The sequence below is a fragment of the Solea senegalensis genome, linkage group LG3 (assembly GCF_019176455.1).
Source record: "Solea senegalensis isolate Sse05_10M linkage group LG3, IFAPA_SoseM_1, whole genome shotgun sequence".
NCBI lineage: Eukaryota > Metazoa > Chordata > Actinopteri > Pleuronectiformes > Soleidae > Solea > Solea senegalensis.
This window is the reverse complement of record NC_058023.1, coordinates 22641190-22667364: the sequence shown is the minus strand read 5'-3', so window position 1 is coordinate 22667364 and position 26175 is coordinate 22641190. Positions and strand designations below refer to the sequence as shown.

The following is a 26175-nucleotide window of genomic DNA, read 5'->3' as shown; positions in this document are numbered from 1 at the left end:
TTATATTTGCTTTATTTTGAGATAAATCAGACCGTCTGTTAATTACCTAGAAATGAAAACATTTTGCATAAATATTTTCTGGTTCAAGCGGCTCACAGCACCCAACACGTTGCGCTTGATGACACAATTTGTGTCATTATACCAGGAACTATAACTATAACTACAAGACAGGTGCCGCATGTACAGTGGATGAGGGAAAATTGTCGAAAAAAAAATGGTAGATTTTGTCTTTATAAGCATTTGGATGGACCACAGAGACAATCACAGCTTTTTTTATGGCATAATTAACAAAGCTACGCAGGGAAGGAGATGCATATTAACTGAATCAAACACTGTCTGAGATACAGAGACTTCCCTCATCTATCACACATCACAGAGGATTACAGTGTTTGGTCCTATTGGAGTATACATTCCTCTTCCTCTTAATCCACACTAATTTCTTTCTACGCTGCCTTGAGGTTCAGACGTGTGTTCAGCTTACTAGAAAAAAAATAAACAAATGTATTTTTCAATCAATCAGCTGAAGATTTTAATAGTCTGAGTCAGTGTGTGATAATATTTTAAATATTTAATAAATTGTCAGCCACAATAATGAGCCTCTAGTTCCACGGCACTGTCTACAAGTCAGCCTTAATGGTAACAACCAGCTGCTTCTCTTTTCCTGAGCCTTTCTTTTTTTTTACATTTTTACTTGATGACTACAGTGAAAATCTGTGGTTGAGCATCTCAGCCTTTATCTGCCTCACACATGGCTCTTTTTGAATAATGCTGTGGGGCTATTGTTAGACTAAATAAAAGGGATGAATGCAGTGTCTGAATCCTCACGCCCTTCCCGTTCTAACCACACAACTACAAGCTGCTGTCCTTTTGCATCTTCAGAGATGTGAAATCAAAGCCTCTCTGGTGTCCCACTTTACTGAGCCGCAGGGCCCTCAGGAGAGCGGCTGCTCCGCCCTTCTCTGCCATTGTGTGTGCACATGGAGTTTGTCCAAAGTGGAACTCACACGGGGGAGTCTGTCTGACCTTTACTGTCATTCAACTTGAACTTGATATTTACTGGGATTTGTTTTTACAATAAGACACCCAACTTCGCACTGCAACGGCAAAGTGTATCAAACTAAAGGTGTATTGAAAGGTTTCTTCTGTATGAGGCAGACTGGGGAGCACGTCACATCTCAAGCGTGAAGGAAGTCAATCACACTGGTCACTATGAGTCGTATTAAAGATTAAAGGTCTGTCTGATGTTTGCGCTTTACATAAGAGAAAATATTTAGTTGCTCAGGATAGTAAAACACTGCAAGGCCCGATGGTTTGATTTATTGTGAAAACATTACAGAGCTTGAGGCCAAAATGCCATTTTGTGACGCAGTGACTGTGTTTCCTGCTAAACAAATTTAAATGGTAGGCTGCCTGGCAGCATCAGACTGGAGGCCATACCCATGAATACACTAGGACATTTCACTTCTCTGTAGGTCTTCTGTGGCAAAACACCAGTTTCATGATTATTTGAATCTTCAGAAAGAAATCTATATGTCATATGTTGACATTTTTCAACATATGACTTAGTCTTAGTCTACAATGTTTACATTGACAGTGGAAACATTAATTAAATAATTAAGTAATCAGACACAGGAGACGATGTCTCTCATTTCTAGAGGACAATATTGATTTAGTCAGATCTGAGATGTGTATCAGTTGTAGCTAGGTAACTAATCTAATGATTAATGATTGAATTTTTCATGTTTACAGCTAACTTCCTCTAGACAAAGTGCTTTAACTTTTAACACTTGCGATCCCCCCGATCGCAAGTGTTAAAAGTTAAAGCACAAAGTTGATGTTTGACTGGATGGTTGAGGGTTTGTCTTCCACACAGAATTCCCCTGAAGCTCTGCTCCCTCCAAGTAAAATATTTGTCTCTGATTGGTCCAGACAGTGACGCTATTCTGATGACATGTTTACTGATGACTTGCGTTATTGTTAGTTTGCTCACTTTAGACGCCCTAAATCCCCTTCTTAAAGGCTATCGGTTAAAACCTAGTAAACCAAATAAATATGGATGGAGCCTGGTTGGTGAGCTGTGATCTGATCTGGAAAGGGTCAGAGATGATGAGATGTCTGACTCGGTCTCATTTATATTTGGCTGAAGACACAGATTGAATGTTTCCCCGGGGACTGTCAAGAATACTCCCAACAGTGCCTTTTCCACAGGGATGAATGCATAAATTTCTCTAATAAGAAATGTCATTTTCATCTGTCCAACTGAGAGACCGGGTGTTGGTAGTGTGGGATTCAGACATGCCCCAGGGAGAGGCTAGTGGTGAAAAGAACTCTGGGAAAGCTCAGGGACTGAGAAAAGTAGCCTGGCCTCTTGTTCAGGAAGTGGTTTTGGGCACTTTTGTAACTAATTTTGCCTGTTTCTATCATCAGTGCTGCCACATCACAGTGTGAACAAATAATAACCCCACACTATAACAAATACAGACGATGCTTTTTCACTTTGTACAAACTAGAATTTAACTGCGAAACTGGGAAGAACTAACGGAAAAAAAATGATTTATCACAGTACTTTTAGACTCTTTATTTGTCACATTATTTAAAAGGTGAATAAATCTGTGTGAACTCTGGAAGCAACAATTTCTCACTGTATCCATCTTTCACTTCATATTATGCTAAGCATGGTGTTCTTCAATTCAAGTAGTTTATTCCTGAGGCTTAAATCTGTGTAACCTCTGTCGCCAAAACACTGATAGTGTCACTACCCGCCAGACTTTCCCCACGCCTCAGGTGAGACTGCTGAGTTTTCTAAAAGGACAACTCTAGGACAATATTTCAACTGTTCCCTTTTTAACATTCAATTTGGTATCTTACAACCTCACTCAGGTTTCAGAGAACAGGAACAGAAAAAGTTTGCCATCTTCTCATTTTACTAGCATAGCTGTCACGCTTGCTCATGTTCAGAAGAATGGATTGAGCTTTGACAAAATAAGCCTTAGGATCAGAATGTCTTCATTTTATATTCTTATTTCCAGGAAATCATAAATTGATGATCACTGCACAGAGCAGTGCCAAATGTAAGCTTTATCTCAACAACAGGCAACAAGTGCTGGGGATCAGAAATGAAGGCTGCAACAAAAAGCAATTTCATTGTAAAGAGACTCAGGATCTTAAACCACTTGAAATCATTGGAATAAAACTGTTACTTGTGTTTAGGAGAAGATTCATGACTGATTCGATGGTGGAGGGCTCCTCTAAACGTCGTTTTTATGCCTCAGTCCTTTACAAGCATTCAGGGTCACATCATTTCTTAAATTGTAGCCGTGTGTCTGCCAACAGAACAGCAGGACAGCAATCGTCTGCATTTCCTCTGACAGAAATGCAATAAAACCCCAGAAACTGCTCGTCTGGTTAATGATTCACTGCTCTACTATCACGTAAAACATGAGGAAAACAACGTTTGTTGCCAGCTGAGGAGCAAATTTACACCAGATATGGTGATTATAAACACCATGTACCATGAGCATCATGTAAAACTTAGTGGATTTTCTTGTAGAACATTGTGTGCATAGCAAAAGTTTAGTTTGGATTAATTTTAAATTGCTTTAAAATGCTATTCACAAGAAAAAATATGACTATGCTATTTTTAAACAGTATTTTGATTCTGCCATCTGATTTCTTTTCAGTAAGCCTCCCTGTTTTATCGGCAGTGCTGGCCAGTATGACCTGACATGACATGACATGAACACAATAGGTGCAGAACTTAACTGCAGCTGAGCAGCACTGGGAGAGCACAACCTGCCAGCCAGTAAAGAGATGTTATTGTGGACTAAGTGACCAAAGAGCTATGGGGGTCCGTCTGATGACCATGGGGAATCAATAGAGACTGTTCAATCAGTAACACTGTTGGGCCCCTCTAATTGCTCTTACTTTGTTTGCAATTAGTCCAACATTCTGCTGCTAATGTGATTAGGTCATTTCAGACAAAGGCAGTTTTTGGCAAACTTTTGTAAATCTGAGAACTTGGTTGGCACTGCTCAGTTTATGCAAACAGCAGCAGCTCTGTGAAGTCTGGACTGAGAGATTTGATACAAATTGGATCCGTTTTATAGCTCTGACTTTAGCTGGAAAAGCTTAGAGGAAACGTGATGTTCCTCAACAAATACTGGTTGAGGAATATCATGTTACCTGTAAACTTTTCCAGTTTGCGAGAAGACAAAATAAGAACTGAGATGTTGCTCTGGAGAGGACCAGTAAATGCCTAGATCCAGGGTTTTCCACCACCGAATGGTCAAGGTTGCATGTCCGACGGTACAAAAACACTTATAGCGCCAGTTATCGCTATAGCATGAGTTGAATTTTGAGGAGGTTTTGCTCCAAATGAGGACAGACGAGTTGCCTGTGTTTTCGTAGTTACGTCTGCGTCCTTATGATGCATGCAGAGATGTCCTGTGGTATGCTACACGCGCATAACATAGCTTACACACCATGGGTTTTTTGTTGACAATACGAAAGTTCAGCAGTTTTCATGGTTACTATTAGTTGGTAGCAGCTTCAGGTTAGCAGCAGGAGGGAGCGTGTCATCGTGGTACAACGGCTTCAACCACACCACTGTGTTTTTCCCCTCTGGCACATTTGCAGAGGGAACATTTTTACCAAATAAAAATGAATATCAACAAAACAAAACTGGTGCAATTAACACCAACATTTATCAGCTTTTCTCTCACTGACCAGTCAGTGAATCACCTGACTTTGTAACCTTGTCATCGTAGTGAAACACTGCACACGACTATTCACACTATTCCTTGTGCAAACCTTCAGTGAATCTGGGCCACGACGTCCATACTGGCGCACGTTAACAAAGGCTCCTTTCTATTATGTGTACATTTCTTTCCAGTGGCAGTGAAAAGCAGGAGATATGGTTACCTCTAATGAGGAAAGGACTTCACACCCCATTGGTTGTTCTGTTCACCTGGAATTTAGACCACTGTAACAGAACTTGCATGGCAGAAGGTCAGTTGGAAAATGAAGCACAGAAGTAGAGAGTGACCAGAAAAGAACTTAGTGTGTCAGTCCACCTTCTCAAAAAGCGAGACAAATAATCTGCTACTGCTCTGCGTTCAGTACATTCAGAGAATGGTCTAAAGTCACGCAGTCTTTGTTGCATGAAAACACAATTTCTCCTAGAAATTACATTAATATTCAACTAATTAGCAGCAGCCAAGAAACCAGGATGAAGCGTTTCCACGGCTACTCCATATGTGCAGTTAATAAATTGAATCATCAAACACTAACCTGAGCTGAAAGGCTGGACTGAAGTGCTGTAGAAGCATAATGACATCTCTGGCTGATGTAACTGCTTTTCTTCACACTATTTGTCCTGCCTAATTATGAAAAGAAAAAGGGGTTGGCTGAGACGGGTGGTTTGTTTCCCTAGTTCAATAGCACAGCTCTTTCCTCATTATCTCCTTTCCTTGAGCAGCAGCTTAAAAAAGACGTGGGGACAGAGACCTAATCTGGACTCAAGTGGACCACTCCTGTTCAATTGTCTCTTGGTGTCTGTTCGCAAATAATTTACCAAAAAGCAAAAAAAGCTCCTGTATTTATATAAGATTACATAATTCAGCAACAAAGTCATTTACTTTAGGTTTAAAGGGTGTGAGGCAAAAAAGAGCATGCAGCAGTAATTGTTTTCTTTCTACATGACTTCTAGGTTTACAGTTTGAAGCTGAACCAAAGAGCAAAAGAATTTCCTCTTTCTCCCTCTTTCAAATGAAAAATGCTGCATTATGATTTCTGACAACCGCCCTCTGTACCTTGAAATAGACCATTCTGTTGTAACTTCCTGTGCAAATTACGACCACTGATGTGAAATATAGCACAAACGCAGTACTACAATATTCTTAAATGTTGTTTTTTTTAAACTCAGCTCAATATGCACAGATCAAGGACGATTTGTCACCTGCATGATGAACCTAAAGGAGATAACTCAAGGAGATTCTAGATATCCATCTCTACATGCTGATCACCTCCTTTCCTTTACTGCTAACCAACATACACAGCATTCCATTTCCAAGAACACATTCTGTTTTCCATTAAAAGAAACAAAAAAAAGGATGAACAAGAGGCAAAGAAGGGCCCTCCTCAATAATCACCTTCTGGCTGTAGCTCAATATTCATGTACAAAGTGGTATTGACATTCACCATTTATCTCTTACATTCAGATGGATGAACAGGTGCAAATGCATATTTGCATATATTTGAGATGATAACTATTGCTTAGTTGGATTTTACATTTTTATTTTCCTATTTGAAGTCATTTTGCACCTTCATAGAAAGGGCAAGTCTCAATGGCATCATGCTTTCCCATTGAAGGGTGGGAAGCACTTCAGTGTTCAGATAAAACAGGTGCAGAATTGTTGCACAGACCTTCAGCAGTGACTTGCTGTTGTTTCAAGGATGAACAAATGTTGGTGTTTCAATTAAATTACACTGCAATGCTTAGTTTGATGTGCCTAAAAATAATTTGTTTTCAAAATTACAAAACACAGTCCAACGGTCCACATTTTAATGTGAACAGACTCTGAACCAAGGACAAATTGTGGCTCTCTGCAATACACATTCAATGGCCTCCTTCATTCTAAAAGAACAAGACAAGCATCTCCATGCAGCAGATTACTTGTTGATGATGAGCCATTAACAGAGTGAGTCACTGACCTGCGGGAGATGCTTGTTTATACTGGTAATGAAGGGCAGACTTAATAGCCAATATGAAAGAAGCATCTTATGATGAAGTTTGAGAGCCCATGTCTCATCCTGAAGGCTGTGTGAACACGACCTCAATGATGCAGAACGGTTATTGTAGTTATTAGCATTTAGATGAAAGTCTCTAAGTGTTTTGGATCTCACGGCCTCTTGAGGGCTCATCCACAATTGATTAGCTACTGAAGTAGGACTGAGTGGATGTACATATTAGGACAATAATCTCATAGATTTAGCAATATTATTAACCCACAGTCAGAAATTAATGTTCAAGGCACAATATGAAAAAAAATATCCTCGTGATAATCCTACATTCATTTTGCAGAATGTATTCTGGAAACCATTAAGATGAACCTGCTGACTGAACATGTTTTTATCTCTCCTCTCTGCAGCTTTGGTGGTCAGATTTCTCACCAGGCGCTTCATCTGGGAGTACGACCCAACACTTGGTAAGAGACTTGCCATATCTGTTTGTTGTTATAACTGCTATGATCAGTACAACTGCTGCTGCTGCTGCCTCTGCTGCAATGGTAACTAAGCTTGACTGCTGCTGCAACACCATACTCCAGTGTGACTACTGCAACATGCAGCGATGTAGTTTTCAACTGACATATTCTTGTAGAACAGCTTCATTAACTTTGCATTAACATGAGAAACAGGGGAAACAGCTAGACTGGCAATCAATCTACTAAAGACACAATAATAACTAAATAAATAAATTAAAAAAAGGCACTTTTTTTAATTAATTACGTTTTTAAAAACTATGAATACAGTTCAGCCATCTTTGGTCTATTTATTTAGTCACTGTGTGTGGGCACCATCAGTCTTTGACAGTGTTCAAACTGTCAGTCATTTGTTTCCCTGTAGTCAAATACAGAACTACTAACATCTTTTTTATTTTTACAAGATAAATAATAAACCCTGAGTAGACTATGTAAAAACAATAAATCAGGACTGTATTATACACAATATTACAAGCTAGTATCCTGTTTCCTTCCATCAACTATAATAACTGTATGTAAGTACTTTTTTTTCCCATGTTTTACAAATATATATTCCATTTATTTTGAAGGTACAAAAACATTTGTCATTGATAGGTATTGGTGGCATGAGCAGGAACACACCAGTAGAGAGAGAAGGAGGCGTCTCTGTGCTACAGTCATTTATAAGCAGAGACGAGCAGAGCAAGTACAGGACAGGGAAACAAAGTATGTTTTTGGCCTTCAGACACGTACAAGGTAGCTAGGTGAGTTAGACGGGTGAAATTTAAAGCTAGAGTCTGCAAACTGTTTCTTAAAAATACTTAAGGATTCATTGAAATAAAGACAATCCAATGTGGGAAGAGTCTGGGAAAGGTTGCAATAGCTACATTGCAATGGGTGCAACCAAAACATCCCATGCGCTCATGTCTGCTCTATTGTCAAAGCCCCGCTCTCACAACACGCAGAACACACCCTGCCTGACGACCGTGAGAATCAGAGTGGAAGGTTTGTTGATACTGGCTACATTATCTCTGAAATAACTGTAAGAAATCACCAAATACATTGGTTAGTGACAATTATACCAAAGAATCCATCCATTCTTTGTTTGATCAATGGATGCATGGATTAGATAGTAATTGTTAATTAACAACAATCTAGTGCTTGTAATGATATTTCAAAGTATAGGTTTGCTTTCTGTGCATATTATAGGTCTGACCTTCTTATACACTGATGCCAGTTCCACATACTATAATTATAGGGCACAAAGGTACCGTGGCCTCTTTGTGAGCTGCTTTTCATTTCCTGGCTGTACACCAGAGTTTAGAGTCTGTGGACTGCTGCTCTACACAGCAGCACATCTGCTTTTAATGATATATCAGGTGCAAAAAAAAAAACCCAGCGCAATTACCAGCAAAATCAGACCTTCAGTAACATAGTTGCTATTTTTAAATCAGTCACCTCTTCATGGAAAAACATGATGATCACAATCTTGTAGCCATTAGGCTCGTGTGTCATAGCTAATGACTATGACGACCACTGATATTTTTAGGTGTTGTTGGGGTGGAAAACAAGACTTTAGGTGCACCACTCTAACAATGTATGTCCTGAAGCTTGGTCCTGCTTGGTGAACTTCATAGCAAAACTGATGAGGATGTGCAGATGGTGTCAGTGCTTGAGCTTGTTGTTCATTTCTGAACAAGCAAAGCAACAGACCCACAATGCAGTTTAGCAAGGTTTGACACTGCTCCATTCAAAGTCAAGGAGAAGCACTTTCAGGTGACACCTCCACCCCATACCGTATGTGAAAGTTGGCTGCTGGAGTTACTGCTAGAACCTGGGCGACATTTCATTATCCATTCCAGTGTCTGCTCCAACTTTAATCTACCTATTTATTCATTTATGGGTTGTGGCAGTCTCCAATGCTCTTTTCCACAGTGGAGAACAGGCATGCTTGGAGATTGGGGCCTTACAGTGTGGGGCAAAGCAATGAACATGCCATGGAGATATATGATTTTGTTCAATTTCAACAGTCCAACCAACATCCATGCAAGATTGAACTGATTATAGCACACATTCGAATACAAGACAAACAGCTGCCAGTTCTTGCTCTTGCACAACCTCATTCTTATTAAATAGTGATGTCTCACTTACCACTTACCTCTAAAAGGTCAAATGTGTAACATTTATAAGGGTTTATATTGGCAGAATTTGATAAATTAATCATAAGTATGTTGATGTTACTGTGTCATCACAAAAGAATTGTTTAGTTTTCATCTTTGAAATGTATGCATTACATTATTATATATGTATATATATGTATATATATACACATACATATGTGTGTATATACAGTATATGTATATATATATATATACATATATATTTGTACTTTGTACATTTGGGTACAAACAACAGCTAGAAGTAAGTAAGTGTATGCCTTGTGTATGCCTTGTGTATGCCTTGCTTTACAGAGGTTCCATCTTATAAACTGCCATGTTTCTACAGCAGCTCCAAATCAGCTTGTGAAGTGAAAGCTTACTACACAAACAAAGAATGTATTTTTCCGTATTAATCTGATGTATACACCAACAGAGAGAGTGGGAGATAGTGAAAGATTGGAGAGAGAATTGTAAGAGTGTTTACATCCTTAATGGTATGTGTAATTAGGAAAAAAACAGAATTACAGTGGCCTTCAGTCTTACAATTAGACATGACCAATTCTCACAGACTGAACCTATGATAAAATGAGCATGGACCATTAAAATGATGGAAAAAGGGGTAGCTTGGGAAAAGATATCAAATTCCTCCTTTTAAAACATGTAATTCTGCATGAAAGTTTCAGATTGAGGATGAAAAGTAGGTAATGCAAACACTTTAAATTCAACAATAGATAAGCAGTTTTGGTAACCAACAACTGGCAAAAGCTAAAGCCATTGGTGAATGTACATGCAGATCATTGCAATCATATTTTGGAATAATACCAGCAACTGAATGCCTGATTTTCAGTAATCTGACATTTTATTACTACAGAATATTATTGTAGGGAATAAATACCAATGAATTTATTGCACTCAAATCAGTTTGGCATTGTAGCATCAACTGTGCTTATTATTGCATCACTTTTGGGCAGTAAGAACATTTGAAATTTAAATATGTGGGGATAGAAGTTGGCGTAAAGGAACTGGACCAGTTTCAGGGAGCATGCATTAACGACTGGTTCTTGTTTTTGACACTTAAGAGTCTGGCGTGATACTTGCTCTTTCTGTTGTATGCCAAACGGCCTTCAGGCACTGAGGGGTTTTGAATTATGAGGTCTAGATTGCTTGCTGCCAGGAAAATTACTGCATTTGTTTCTCTCCAAGACCTTTAAAAAGAATAGCAGGGCAAGGGTAAATCATCTTGGCCCTGCCCATTGTCAGTGATTTTAGCAACAAATAGACAGACGGGTGGACGTAGACAGATTAGGTGCTGTTTGCCGCTGACAGAGTGATGTCTCCTGAAATAGACTGTCCCATGAGTCGCAGGCACATATCTCCTTAGAGCTGCTCCTCAAGCCTCCAGCCAAACAACTATAAATCGCCATGCTACTTCCGCCTCTGGCTCTCAGTGACATTTCATTTTCGTCAAAGGATGCAGTTCATCCTGGAGGAAAGTGCACACCTGGGACACAGCAGGCCCTACATGCAGGGACTGGAGCAACAACAAAGATTCAGACATGCTATTTTAGGCTCTCCTGTCACAGAGAATCTCAGAAACAATACTGATCTTACGTGTTACTGTCTGCACAGGCTAAAACAATTTTCATCAACAGCCAGGCAATTTAGCAAGGAAGTAAAAAAGGTTTTCAAGATACAGCACATAATTCTTTTTTTTTTTTTTCTACCACAAAATAAAACACTGGTGGTTAGCATAGTTTACTGGTTTACAATTCCACTTGGTTTTCTAACCAGTAGCCTTGGAAAAGTTAGTTATCCAGTCAGATCACTAAAATGCTAGCTTCAGTACAATTTATGAAGCTTCCAGTTTTAGTACAAACTGATGAGGGACATGAACATTTATTTCAGCATGGCATCAGGTGTGAATACATTTTGAGATGCCATTTTGCTAAGAAATTTGCATTTCTATTAAATTAGCATTTAAATATGAGAGAGATAAATCAAAGATGTAAACTGACCACACTAATCAGGCAGACACCAGGTTGACATTATCTTATCATGTCAGTCAGATGGATCAATAAAGTAGTGAATGTGATGCGTTTTTTTTTCCCAGTAAATCCTCAAGCTTTAACGTTCAGCAATGGCAAAATCTCAATCCCAATGAGACCACAAGCTTCATTTATCACTGACATACACCACTCTGGATAGATAAATTCATCAATGCCGTTTTACTAATTCTGACATCACAAGAAAGAGTGAAATAAGAGTGACGATAAAAAATGAAAATGCCGCCAGATGTGTGCTACTTCTTCAAATACTGATTTATTCTTTTAATTTCCTTGTAAACGGAATGCAGTATTCCAGTACTCTTCCTTCACAAATTAACCATGAGTCAGCAAATAGCAGAGCAGAAAAAACACATAACTCACAAGCTGAAAACAATTGTGAGACTGGGGTCACAATCTCAAACAGCTTTGATCAAGTGCTGGCTTAAACCCTCAGGTAGAGATGACGGCGAAATTGCATGGAATCTCTTGACAAGGAGGCTTTGGAGGGCGTCAGTGCACTCTTTGAGGTGTTTACACAGATGGATTTTTTTTTTCTCCAAACAAGGGAGCAATTCAGGCAGATAACTCCTGTGCTGTCCAAAGTGGAAAGAAAGGTCACGGTCACAGTTCACACCTGTGTTCCTAAGAAGATCTTATCCTGTTTTTTTTTGTTTTGTTTTTTGAGCCAGCTTGCGGTGAAGCTGCAGTCACTTCAGGTAAATGCAGGAGTTCCATCCTTGGTCAACCAAGAGGGTCCAACAACTTGCTGATGTGTGCAGATTTTCTTTTTTTTTTTACCTTCCACAACCCAGTGATAGGAACTGTGGTCAAACAAAGATCCAAGCAGACGACTAAATCATGTCTTTAGCACCCGTTGTCCCTATCAAGTGTCACTAACATCAAATTATGATTCACACTGGATTGAATGTTTACAAAATGGATTAACTCTTTGTCTTTGTCTTTTGTGTTTTACAGAATCCACATATCGGCATCAGGCTAACATTGATGACGAGGTTGTTACCATGGAGATTCTGGACACTGCAGGGCAGGTGAGAGAAATGATCCCACCATCATGTCAAACAACTGTATTTGAGTTATAACAAAATAGTGATAGAATAAAATAAATTTTATTCTATAAAAAAAAAGTTATTTTTTTCATATCCACTTGAACCAAGAGAGGAGACAGCAGACACAAGGAAATATATTATTCAGTATGATGATTTGGCTCCACTTGTTTTTAATGCAGCACACCTTCAGAAACTCAGATGAATACTCAGGTTACAGCTTTCTCTGGTTGCCTTCAGTGCAGCTATTTGACATTTACTTTGGGAAGACACATGGGGACAAGCTGTAGGAGTGGTTGAGATCGAGTGGCACTTAAAAATGATTATTTTCTCAAGCTGAAGATTAAATACCAGTGGTGTGTGTGCTGTCGGTGTTCTGCTGGCAACAGAATTCTCCTGCAACATTTAAACCAAATTATTTCACTCCAATTACAGTGTTGCCTATTTTCAGCAGGGATTAGGCAGAGGTCTTAATGTTTCTAGACTTGGCTGTGGTGTGTGTCAGAGCGCTCTTGACTCTGATTGTATCAACGCACAATGATTTGTGGAGTTGGAGTCTTCTAAGCTCATAAATCCCAGGTTCAAAAGCTGGTCAGCAACACAAACGTCAAGCTCTCCTGGAGGAATGCTGCATTTCTAAGCTTCCTTGATTAACAACTAAGAGATCAGACTGTGTGCCTCTCTTCAGTCAGATCTACATGGAGTTTGGGCCCACTTAAATGGGAATAACACGTTTATGCTTTTACGTGATAGAATAAGGAGCAGGACTACATTTATTTTGTCAAACATAACATGCCTCTTCGATGTTGTCCTCTTTGCCACCAGGCTGATTGCAGCACACAAAGAAACTACAATGACTCCACATCCAAAACACTGCACACAATAGCATTACCTCGATATCCACTGTGTTTCCCATGAATGCTGCTTATTAGGACACAACACAACAACAATGAGGAAAAGTACACGCGTCATTACAGGCGCCTTTGCTACTGCTGCAACTTCCTTCATGGCAATCACTTAACAGGATTCATGGGGACACGAAACCTGTGTGTTGCCCCTTTAATTCAGGTGCAAGTGAGCAGAGAGGACAAAAGCACAGGGACTGAAAATATTTCCCAGAATGCTCAACTATTACTTTGAAAATGTGGTTTATTTGATTTCAGGAGGACATCCAGCTGAAGGAAGGGCACATGCGCTGGGGCGATGGATTCATCATAGTGTATGACATCACAGACCGAGGAAGCTTTGAGGAGGTGGCACCGCTCCGGAATTTGCTGGAGGAAGTGAAAAAACCGAAGAATGTCCCACTGGTCCTGGTGGGCAACAAGTCAGACCTAGACCATGTCAGGCAGGTTGGCACGGAGGAAGGCGAGCGGCTGGCGGCTGAGATGGCGTGTGCGTTCTACGAATGTTCGGCATGTGCCGATGACGGCGGTGCTGTGGCCGAGGCTTTCCACGAGCTGTGCCGCGAGGTGAGGCGGCGCAAGGCCATGCAGGGAAAGGCCAGACGCCGCAGCTCCACCACTCACGTCAAACAGGCCATCAACAAGATGCTGACCAAGATCAGCAGCTAGGGAAGATACACACTATCGTCTGACGACACAAAATATTTGTATGTAAATATTTCAAAGTGCACAAAACATGCCTGATTTGATGTGGAATGTGTTCTTTACTTATTTTTCATTCATTGTCCATCAAAAGATGACAAGTGCAATGCCATTGCATTCTTCCAAAGGTAACTATTGTCGTCACTGGAAGTCTGTACAGATATTTTTTTTTGTCCAAACATTTGAACTCATTTGGACCAAAGTAATTCTGTTAAAAAATAATATGTTCTCAACTATTTTCAATCCAACTCTTTATAATAATAAATACGCCACAGAGGGCAGTCTGAAATGTGTGCATGCATACTCTCTCTTAGCATGCAATGAATTCAACCATCCGTTATGTGAAGAGTGGTTCTTTCTTCTCTGTATGTTGTGCCAATGTGTTTATCTGTTCTGTCAGCAGAAGAGGAATGAGATCAGAGAAGTGACGTTAGATAAAAGTAGGTCCACTGTCCTTCACCCGTGTCGGTCCTGGAAAATCACCAGAGGTGTTGATGGCCATCCTCCACGCCAACCTTGTAACAAAGTCCTCTATGTTCTGTTGACGTGAACCGTGGCTGCCTGTGTGTGTGTGTCCACGATGTGTGAACTCAATATCGCTTTCCTCAAGCTCAAAGCACAGTTTCAAAACATGTCAAGGCTCAGGAGAGAACATTTGCACGGTTTACTCTACCTACGAAAAAGAAGCCGTCGCCAGTTACAACTTATTATGTCACATTCCAAAGACACTTCTTATGGTTGTAATGTTAATACTGTAAACTACAGTATGTATGATATTGTATGTTGCCTTAAGCACTGCTGTGTCTTAGTTGTGTACAAATTCCAAAGAAATGTACAGCAGGTGATGCTGTATTTATTCAAATGTAATATCTGTTTGTTTCTCAAGTCATGTGATCTGTCACTACACAAAACAACCAGCTGTAAATTTACAATTAAAAACCAACATGTATCCCAAATGTCTCTTAATCACTCTGTTAATTGACTGAAAGAGCCACCCTAAACAACACAGAAGGCTGGACAAATAGATATACGGAGGCAAACAAAGACTACAAACACATACGTATATATATATATATATATATAATATATATATATATATATAACTCCTTAAACCCAACCTCCAGCTCAACCAATCAATATGTATGTTTTAACGATCCATGTGGACACTTAAGTTACATCTAATATGACGTTGCAAATGAACACCTGTTGCCCATTCCAGTGTATTATGAGAAACTACAGTATATCCCCACATCATGAAATGAAAAGCCGTTTATTTGTCCATTGTAGCTATTTTATACACATTGCACTATGAAAGACCCTGTGAAAGAGAACCTTCCCCTGGTTTAATATAAGGTCTCATGCTAGAGCAACAAAATCACAACAGTTCTTAATTAATTAAAACACAATTAAAAATACCATCTTCAATTTTCAGTTAATAGCTCCCCTCTAAATCCCCTCAGAATTGTTTTGTTCCCCCCTTTTTTGCATCAAATTGTTCCCTAAACCATTCGAGACCAAATAATTACTACCTTTATGCTGTAATTATGGAGGCAGCAGTTGAACATTTTCTGAGAGCTGATGCTGGTAAAAAGCATAACAACCATACTTCTTTGAAAAGTGAAACAGCTGTGCACTCTGCACTTGAAAAACCAGTGTCATGAGTCACAAAGCCTTCATCTTATTTATATAAATTCTCGGACAGAAAAAAATGCTGATTTGTTGATGTTTTTTTGTACCTTTGTCATTTTTTTTTGTTGAATAATAAAAATGATGCTGCCTAATCAATCAAAAAGGCTTAGTACTATTATCATAATCAATTAATCAAGGTTGATTTCTATTTGAAGCATATCACAAATATTTAATTGAAACTGAATTTGGTTTTTGGACAAAACAAGACATTTGAGTACATCATTTTGAGGTGTTGGAAACACTGATCAACATTTTCACCATTTTACTTCAATTAAATTAAATTAATGTATATAGCGCCATATCACAATAAACAGTATCTCAAGGCATTGCACATAGTGAGGCAAAAACCTTTTAATAATCAATTAATCAAGAAAGTAATTGACAGATTAATCAATTATGAAAATAATCATTAGTTGCAGCCCTAATTATAATACCTAAATATAGATATCTTTTCAAAGTTGAAAACACATTTTTCCACATATAGTTGCAGAGAAAAGCAAAGCTAAGTGTTACCCACTTCCAACAGTGAACATATTAAACAAAAGCCTCCCACTAAATACATGTTGTTATTTTAAATAGACTGCTGACTCAGGAGGAGGACATCAAAACAAAGACTGACTGACTTCAGACTGGGCGAAGCACACAGGAGTGGCCCTACTTTCTGGCAGTTAATTACTAGAGGCAAAAATCCCATAATATCCACAGAGATAAGCCACAGCGTGGCACCTCATTCTGACCTGTGAGACTGTTGCAGGTTTTCCCATCACTGACTTAACACAGAAAACCATTGTTGATGTGGTAAAAGGTCAATTATCACAAATAAAAACGTCTCTCTCTGCTCAAACAGCAGCTACTGCATTAAAATGAAACCATTGGCTATTTTAGTCCATGTTTACATCACTTGTACACTCTTCCGTCACTTTCTTGTCCAATCAGCATGCGACTCATTCTCCCAGAGCCGTCCTCCTTTTGTTGCCTCTCTCTCCACCACGTGAAAGCATGAAACACCTCTCAGACAGAGTTTGCAGTAGAAGAGGAGTAGTTACACTTTAACTGTACACATTGCAAACCAAGCAAAGCAACAGGTCCATGACATGGTTCAGCAGCACTTGGTCACCTGGCCAGGCTGAGCAACACTGACATATTCAAGAGTTCAGCTGGGAAATCCACATGCAAACAGCTAAGCTGTTAGGCAAAATTGTATAAATATGTTTTCAATGTGGTTTTCTGCTGCTTTCTGAGCAAATGTTGCCTTTTTATCACTTGAGACCAGCCTGGTCACTTTCCTCTGACCTCTGGCATCAACAAGGAATTTTCTACCAGAGAACTGCTTCTCACGGGATTTTCTTTTTCTCTTTTTCCGTCAAATCTCTGTAAACCCTGAAGATGGTTGTGTGTGAAAATCAAAGCACATCAGCAGTTTCTGAAATACTCAAAACTAGCCAGTCTGGCACCAACAACTGTATCGCATTCAAAGTCACTGAAATCACCTTTCCTCCTCATGATGATGCTCAGTTTGAACTACAGCAGGTCATATTGATCATGTCTACTTGCCAAGCTGCGTTGCTGCCAAGTGATTGGCTGATTAGATATTTAAGTCATGACATTAAACAGTTGTACCTAATAAAATAAACAAATTAACTATGTGTCAAAACATGCAAAGCCTTGAGTTTTCCCCCACAAACTTCTACTTTTTTAAGGACTGCAACATAAAAATGTCTTCTACACTTCAAAACATTTCAAATGAAACCAGGCTATACAGAGTTGGTAAACAGCAGTCCAAAACAAAAAAAGTGAATAACTTGAAAGACATGATACATATATATATATATATATATATATATATATATATATATATATATATATACACATACATATATATACATACATATATATGTATAAGTATTAATATCATATGTATTATATTATTATTCCTATAACTACTACAAAATGTATTGAATTGTTCCTATGGTACAGTGTTGTTTCTTTTCTGCATACTTTATATAAAAAGGTCAGTACTCACAGTTCCTTTTAAACTCAAAGCTGGTCTCCACTATCATCGTCCAGGTGACTAACAAGAAACCAAACAACATTAATAAAACTATTTTTTAACAACATATGTAGACTTGTATGTAGTGTATAAACAGTGACCTCACCTGTTGGTCTCCTCTCAGTCCAGCTGGTGAGGGCGTCAGCTAATTAGCTGCTAATGTCGCAGCTAGTGGCCTAAACATCTAAATTCCCCTTTTTAAGTTCCCATTTCACATTACGACCAATGAATACTAGACGCTTTACGTTTTGACTCATGTAAAACACATTATATAAACACAATATCACTGAAAACAAACATTTTCATGTCAAAGTAATCAATAAATTACCCTCGGTCCGTCTTCTGTGGGCCCACCCTCGTCGTCACTGATTGGCTACAGCAACATGACAGACACCTGCCTGACCAATTAACAAGGGAAAGAACTTGAGACGTTCAAACACTACTATAAGCGTAGGAAAATTGAGTCTCTTACCTCTATGCTTTATAGGGTTTGTTTGTTGAAATTTTCTGGGGATATATGGTTGACTCAATGAAAAGAATAGTAGATTTTGGTAATAATATTGACACTGATGCAGCATTTTCTTAAAACAAGTAACCATCCAATATTAGGGACTGTATTGCTCTCTCTGAATGTTTTCTTTTGTTAAATTAGGTTTTATTCAGTTCAGGGGAAAAAAAAGTACTTTGAGACTCATTGATTTTTAAAAGTTCATCCTCTGGACAAAATATGGAAACTCACAATCACAAAACAAAATTATGTTGAATGATCACTTGTCAAATAGTTCTTTTTTTCGTTTTTATTCAAGTGCTAAAAACTGTCCAAGGTCAATAACTTCCAAGATAAACTTTAATATCAACCAGCTGTAGGATTTGAACATGTCACTGTTGTGGGTGCTCAGTGTGTGTCAGCAGGGGCAACAAGTCCTTTGTGGTTAGAGTTTATTGGCTGAATATAAATATACTACCCATAAGTATGATTGTATACCCACCATCCCACCCACACACTATTTTAGTTTTTGTAGTCTAAGAATAATCCTTTTATATGCACTTTAAGCGAGGGTCTTGCTTTACAGAGGCTGCAATCTTGAACGGCCATGTTTCTACAGTGTAAAAAAAAAAAGTTTATTTATTTCAAACAGCTCCTCCCTGCTACTTTGACTGGTCAGTGTACTAAGTTGTTGGGCGCTTTTTTCCCCTCACCCTTCTGAAGCATTGGGTTAAGCTGAAGGAGAAAATCTTCAGCACACACCACTCCTGAAAAGCATAATATCTCTTGAGTGAAACCAAACTTCACCAGAGTGGAAAATAATTCCCATATCCTTGCAGAGGCTGATATCCCCACACATCCTGTTTAGATATGCAGTCAGGGGGAAAATTAGCTCTGCAGTGATTTCGGCACACTCCCATAAATAACCATGAGAGAACACGATGACAGACAGACGGAATGACTGAGGTAAAAAAAACAAACACACAACACAGCAGAAGACGACACGAATAAACAGAGCTAAAATGATCCGAGACAGTCAAAGGAAGAAATTACTTTTTGCACTTTCTTCCTGATATGTTTTTTATTCAGCAGAGAAAATGAAAGACCTGCAGAAAGAGCTAACAACCTTCAGCTCAATCTCACACAAACAGTTCACACGTCTTTCCCTGGTTAGAGAGGAGAGACACTCACATACTCACATGATTAAGTTCAAATAAGGAACGTTTATTTCCAAAGTGCTACGAAGCTCAAGGGATGGGCAGCATTTCTAATACATGCATTTCAAATAGAAAATATTACTTTGTAATTTCTCTTTTGTTGAGATGGTGAAAATGCCTTCATATTTTGTATGACAATCAGATCACACATAGTATCAACATAGTGGCTAAGCTTTCACTTCAGGCATGTTTTTCTTTTTAAATTATTCTTAATTACTCCATTTACTCATTGGAGGATTAATAATGTATCTTTTCTAGGCTATGAATTTGAATTGTTCTCGATCCTTTCAAATGGTTTAGTGCTATGGTGTGAAGGTCACTTCCTCCCTCCAAGCGTTTTATTGCACATTTGGTATTTTTGTTTTAAAATACATTTGCAATGATTCAACGACTGCAGACGCAGCAGAAAAATAAGCAAAAGCGGCAAAGAATCTTTAAGAATGTCAGACAATAAACAAAAGAAAATAGTGTTTCCGAGATGGAGGGGTGACCTCGAAGTCACCTGTCACTTTCGATACCTGAAGTAATTTCACAACTTGAAAGAGAAACTCAACAATCAACGCCATGATTTATCAACTATTTTACTCTAAATGGGAACATATTTTTACAAATTTGACATCACGTACTATTTATGAGAAGCTGTGACGTGCAATTGAGACCATTTACTCCTCAGGAAAAATGTTTACAGCTGTTGTAATAGCTTTTGCCACGTGACTATTTCTAATTATAGGGAAAAATAAAACTTTTACTTGAATCAAAACTTCATCTTAGCCATACACACTGTATGTGAATCAAGAGCCCACAGGGCCTTAGCATAGCTTTATAATTCACAGGCAGATGGGACTGATATCGTAGAGGAATAAAATCAACACATTTCTAAAAGGTATGTGTGGAATTTTCTCTTTACTGAGCCAAACATTTATGTTTCAGAGATAGCCCTCCTTAAGATTAATGGAAGTTCCACCAGTATGAATAAACAGTGCTTTAATAAAAGTGCTACGTCGTTTGATATCAGTACTATTTATTTTATTTTATTTGAAACGTGATATACTGCAGTAAACGGTTATGTAAACTGTAACTGTATTAAGGGAAATCCTCCCTTATCAGCAGTGCTTTTAGTGTGTTTAGTTCCACAAAAGCAATGCTGTGTGTCTGTATATATATGAATATATATATATATATTGAAAACGAAATAAATTGAGTGCTAAGTTGAGTTTTGTTTTGAAATACTTTCCCTACAGTACACAAAAACCTAGTGCCACTGAATAGAGCTGAGCATTTAATGACTTTGAAAATTGCAATCAAAGTTTCAAATATATTATTTGATCATTCTATGCCGATTTGATCTCCTCTGTGATATTGTAAGGGTTTGGGTGAGGGTTTGTTGTGATTTGGCGCGATATAAATCAAATTGATTTAATATGAAATGTGTAAATGAGTTCTCGTCTGTGAAATACAGCAGTTGATATTAAGAGGGTATCTCATGGGAAAATATTCAACTGAAGCTTATATTGCAAATTAAATTGCAATTGCAAGAAAAAAAACAAAAAACACAATGACATAATTTACCCACATTGTTTAACCCTGTGGAAAACACTGTGTACAGTGAGATCTGTGGAGTATCCTCAGAAACAAACATGTAAACAATGTCTTTTTTTAAGTGCAGTGGACGTGACTACAGTACTGGACTCTCCCTGTGTGTGTGTGTGTGTGTGTGTGTGTGTTGGCTAAACCCTGTGCTCCCATCCCGTCTTCCCCCAGTCACGTCTTCTTTGACGATCTTTTGTTTTATGTCACTGAGTGAATCTTGACCTCCACTAAGTCTTGACCCAACATTCTGTTAAAACAGGAAACACAAGATCATCAGCTGTGTCTCAGTAGATGGACCATGTTGTGCACTGGTCACTGGGTTAGAGGTTCAGTCCTCTGGACACTAAAGTCCAAACCCTCGCTCCTGTTGTTTACTCCCGTTTTGTTTGTGTGTGAGCGTTAAACAGAAGCACTATAGAACCCCCTCATTCACAAATGCATTTAAAATCCAGACCACATTGTTCTCAAACTGTGGTATGTAAGCTTCATCTGGTGGTAGTTGGAGAATCAGAAATACTGTTTTACTGTATATACTGTACAAGGGCATGTGATCAGAGTGGAGCCGAGGAATTTCGGCCAGAGTGCGTAGAAAATTAAACAAATAACAAAAAGAATGTATGTAAGGAAGAGGAGGATGACGATAATTGTATATAAGAGCAAATTGTCTTAATAGTCCATGGCCGTAGTCTATTTACACCACTGTATTTTAACATAACACAGTGATAATGGTGTTACTTTGAGAGCTCAGTATTTTCTCAGATGGTACCTGGGATAAAAAGATAAAAAGCCACATGTGCCTTAAAAGGGTCTAAATGATTCATATTCTTATTAATGGAGTTCATATGTAAACGTTTAACATAACAGTTGTATACGATATTTAAGTCATTACCAAATGAGCTCACGCGATGCTGATTAGATCAGCTGCAGTACAGCGTACGGTGACGACATTCCTGCGCCGCACACAGGAAGTGGTTCTTTTTTGGAGACAGACGGAAGCATCATTGTTTAAAAGTTCAGAGTTGCACTGAAAACAGAAGTGAATTCGACTGCTCATAAAACAACGATTGCACAAATCGCGTCTGTAGCTCGAGTTGAAATATTTTAACTTTTGCGAGTTGATTCTCAGAATGACGTCACGTACTTGCCAGCTGCCAGACTCTGCTTGGGGAAACATTTGTATTTGTGTGTGGACGCTCGGAGCTGTACGACACTTTTCTTCCACGTTTCTTCTCTGCAGATGTTTCCTCAACAGAGAGTGCAACAAAGCTTTGCCTGTTAAAATACGGGCGACTTGCAGCCAGTGCTCTGATTTAGGGAGAGATAAAAAAAAAAAGTCACGTTGTTTATGTTCACAAAGACCAAACAGGGGCAGAATAATAACATCAACAACCAAAGATACGCATTGCAGCTTTAACTCTGCACAGCTGCATGTGTCAGCCTCTCTCCCTCTCTGTGTGTGTGCGACCACAACCATGGAAACACGCGACAAAGAAATGCAGACAGACTGTGAACCAAAGTCGAGGATTTCCATCTCTCTCGTTCCCCCCCCCCCTTGTCTTTCAGAGCTTGGAAAAGCATCGCAGTTGCCAAGACAACCATGGCCCGTCCTTGTTTTTAAGATACTCACTATGGTGACCAAGTCATTGTTGTGGAGTTGCAGATCTGATAGGGTGCTAATGCACCCTATGCAGAACACTCAGATCCACCCACACATACTGTGTGTGAACATGTGCTCAGGTTAAATGAGGCACTGAACCCTCTGATGCACACTGACACCTTCAGAGCCTCAAACGCTGACATGAATGATGCTCTTTCCGTGGACTGGTCTGTGTCGCGCCACTGTGGAGCTGCAGGGAGGAGACCAAACATCAGCTGTTATTAATGAGAGAGAGCACACATTTCTGCAAAAGTGTCAACACGGATCAATACATGACGCTTCCCGAAGGAACACTGTTTTGCAAGGTTTAAGAAAATGATCTCCACCAAAATACACACATTTAGAAAATCCACAACCCTCAGAAAATGTTATCAAAATCTTGTTTGGGTTATGATGCTCAAGACCAAAATGGTAACTTGTTGAGATGCTTGTTTGAGGCGGATGAACGAGGATGATTAGATAAATTCATAAACAAACATAAATTACTCTCGGAAAGCCAGAAAACGGATTCAAATTGAATATTTCAACATCACGAGCATTAACTGAACTAACTGAGGAGATCACCAATGCAATAGATCGCAAATAGTATGCAGAGGGAATATTTTGGATCTTAAAAAAGCATTCAGTGCCATCAATCCTGACATCTTAATTAATAAATTGGAACAGTTCAGGGATAAAGGGGGTGAGAATTTATTTAAGGGACAGGAAGCAATCTGTTATGTTTCTAAAGTATTAAAGTTACTATCATTTGCAGATGACGGTAATGTTTTTTGAAAATTTAAATAACGCTATTTGGTCATTGTAACAAAAAGGCTCAAGTACAAATTTGGATACATGGTGTAAAAAAAAAGGTCTATGTTTTGTAATAGATGATAAAATAAGCTGGAAATCTCTCATAAAACACTCCACATTCTCTACTGTTCACCGGTACTAAAGTATTTGAATTACCTGTGTCAGAGATCATGCAAATCCACTATCAAAAATGTTAAAAATCTACTTTTTTACTGGTTCATTTTAAAAAGCATGCATAGTATAGAGCAATCCACAACCCGCTCCCAAAAAACATCCAACAACTATTTTCACTAAATTTATGGGAAAACTAAATTAAAACCTTCTGTGCCTGCACAATATTAAAAACCTTTCCTTCTTTCAATATGTGGTGTGGATAATCATGTTTTAGGGGTGTTTTTGTTGTCTTATTTCACACACTGCATGCTTATTTTGTTTGGTGTTTTTGATTCAGTGGAAATGTGTCAATATCACGAGTAAATTGCAAGTCACTTTGCCGAGACATGGAGAAGGGCTAGGGTTAAATAAGCATTGCTTCTCCTACTCCTTTTCGAACATGTTCGTTTTTGCATTTTCAATTATACTGTTTTGTCTTTTTTTGTAATACAGCAGCATGTTTGAAGTAAACCTTTGAATTGAATTGAAAATGGAACTACATGCGAGGTGTTTTAGTTAGAAAGCAGAATGGAGGCTGTAAGACCAAAAGCTGAAGGACACGTCCCTCCTGTCTTTCATCTGACGCACAGATATTTTTCTATTTCAAACATAGAAAAGCTGGGAATATAAAGAGTAACATTTGTGTGGGATTCAGACTTTTTAAGGATATCCGTGTCGCGTCGGGTCAGATTGGCATTACTCATAGTTGTGTAGCTTTATGCTGCATTCATATTCTCATGCAACACTGTTATTTTTGGTACGTTCAACTGTACAGCAATGTCAGGAGTGCTTGTGTTGCTGTTGTCATTATCATTATGTAACATTTAACACATTTACAAGGTGACTCACAATAAAACGAACAATGCAAGTGTTTGCGACTATAGATAGAATAAATAAATAAATGAATATGCCATATGATAAAAGTCAGTTTTCAAACACGATAGAGACAGAGTTTGCCTGAGAATGACATCTGAAGTGATATTATACTAGACACTGCAGCTGTATATGTTTGTTTTTAAGTAAATCACCTCTAATATCGCAGGTGAACTAATGTATGAATTAAAGTGAGCACTCGCCATGGAGACTTAATTTTGTTTCTCTTAAAAACAAGAGGTTAAAGATCACGTCCACAGACAAAGAAGGGTGAGTTTTGTTTGGGGGGACAACGCCCCCTCCTGGTTTGTAACTTCAGTTTGCTCGCTTTAGTTGTTTTGTTGTTTTCTTCCTCACATTTCCTTCCCTCGCACATGTACCCTCTAAAATGCTGCCCCTACTTCCTGCGGCTGTTGTGTAACGCACGTCTATCACCTCGCAATTACTGCCCAGTCTTCACAGAATCATCCTCCAATTCATCAACCACCACCATCATCATCATCATCATCTGGACTCTGAGTCCAAGACTCTACAAAGACTTAATCATCGCATTTCATGTATACAATCTGTAATAAATAGTTATTTTTCCACCGACTTATCTCTCCTGATTAATTAACCTATCGTGGGAGTGTGTAACAACCCTGAGCTCCACTTTGGGGGGGAAATGAAGAATTAGGACATAAACTTCAGGACCTTTGATTTATACAAACAGGATTATCCTCACAGAGCTGGTATGGGGGCTGCAGGAGCGGCAGGAGAGGCAGGTAAGGACCTGCGGCAGATGAGAGATTTGACATTCCATCTCCAGGGAGCCAGAAATAACAGAGGCAGTAGATTAGCATCAGGGCTGCCTGTAGTCTGGTATTCAACAACATGTGCCTCAGACTGGGACATAAACACAAAGCACAGCACAGTGGCAGAAGTGAGTGAAAAAAATATAAAAAAATGTGCAGTTTTGAGGAGAATTCTTTTTGGACATGGATTAAAGTGTGGTCACTTTTTTTTCTCTCGGGAGACCTCCTGATTCTGAGGACAGCAGGTCAGTGGTCCTGATCTCTGAAGGCTGGTTTTCCCGCTAACAGACAGAAGAAAAAGTGGAGAAAGGCCCCAATGTCCCCACAACGAGCCATTTACCAAACACAGTGACTCCCAAGCTGTTAAAGTAGTAAAAATCCTCCATTGTTCTGCTTGACAATATGATATTATGACAACAGTTTTTGGCAGAATACAACATTTAAATTTTTTTTTTTTGTCCTGTAGAATGTACACATGTATCAAGCAAAATAGAAAATGTCACTCTTCACCAGCTATAGCTATGACAGTGTCCGTTTTGTGTTTGTTATCAATTGATATTATTGTTATCTATCGTTTCAATAAATACCCGCAGTTCCAAACACTTTTCACCTGCTGTTTCACCAAATATTGTCAGAAATGTCTGAGCGATGAGGCCGTTGTTGGAAAGGTAATAAAGCGTGCAGGTGTGTGTGCAGCGACATTCTCGATACCCAATGTGTTTCACATTATCTTTTAACATTGGGGCGGATCACAATTAAT

The 26175-nt window shown here is 38.8% G+C and overlaps 1 protein-coding gene across 2 annotated transcripts in view; it reads left to right on the top strand.

Moving 5' to 3' along the window:
* rerg (RAS-like, estrogen-regulated, growth inhibitor) overlaps nucleotides 1-15069 on the top strand; it is a 28223-nt gene extending 13154 nt beyond the window's left edge. For both annotated transcript variants that reach the window (XM_044020259.1, XM_044020260.1), the window contains exons 3-5: nucleotides 7149-7205; nucleotides 12418-12491; nucleotides 13670-15069. In XM_044020259.1, the coding sequence (XP_043876194.1) occupies nucleotides 7149-7205; nucleotides 12418-12491; nucleotides 13670-14080 (542 nt within the window). In that variant the 3' untranslated portion in view covers nucleotides 14081-15069. The remainder of the gene's footprint in view (nucleotides 1-7148; nucleotides 7206-12417; nucleotides 12492-13669) is intronic.
* Nucleotides 15070-26175: the final 11106 nt, after the last annotated feature.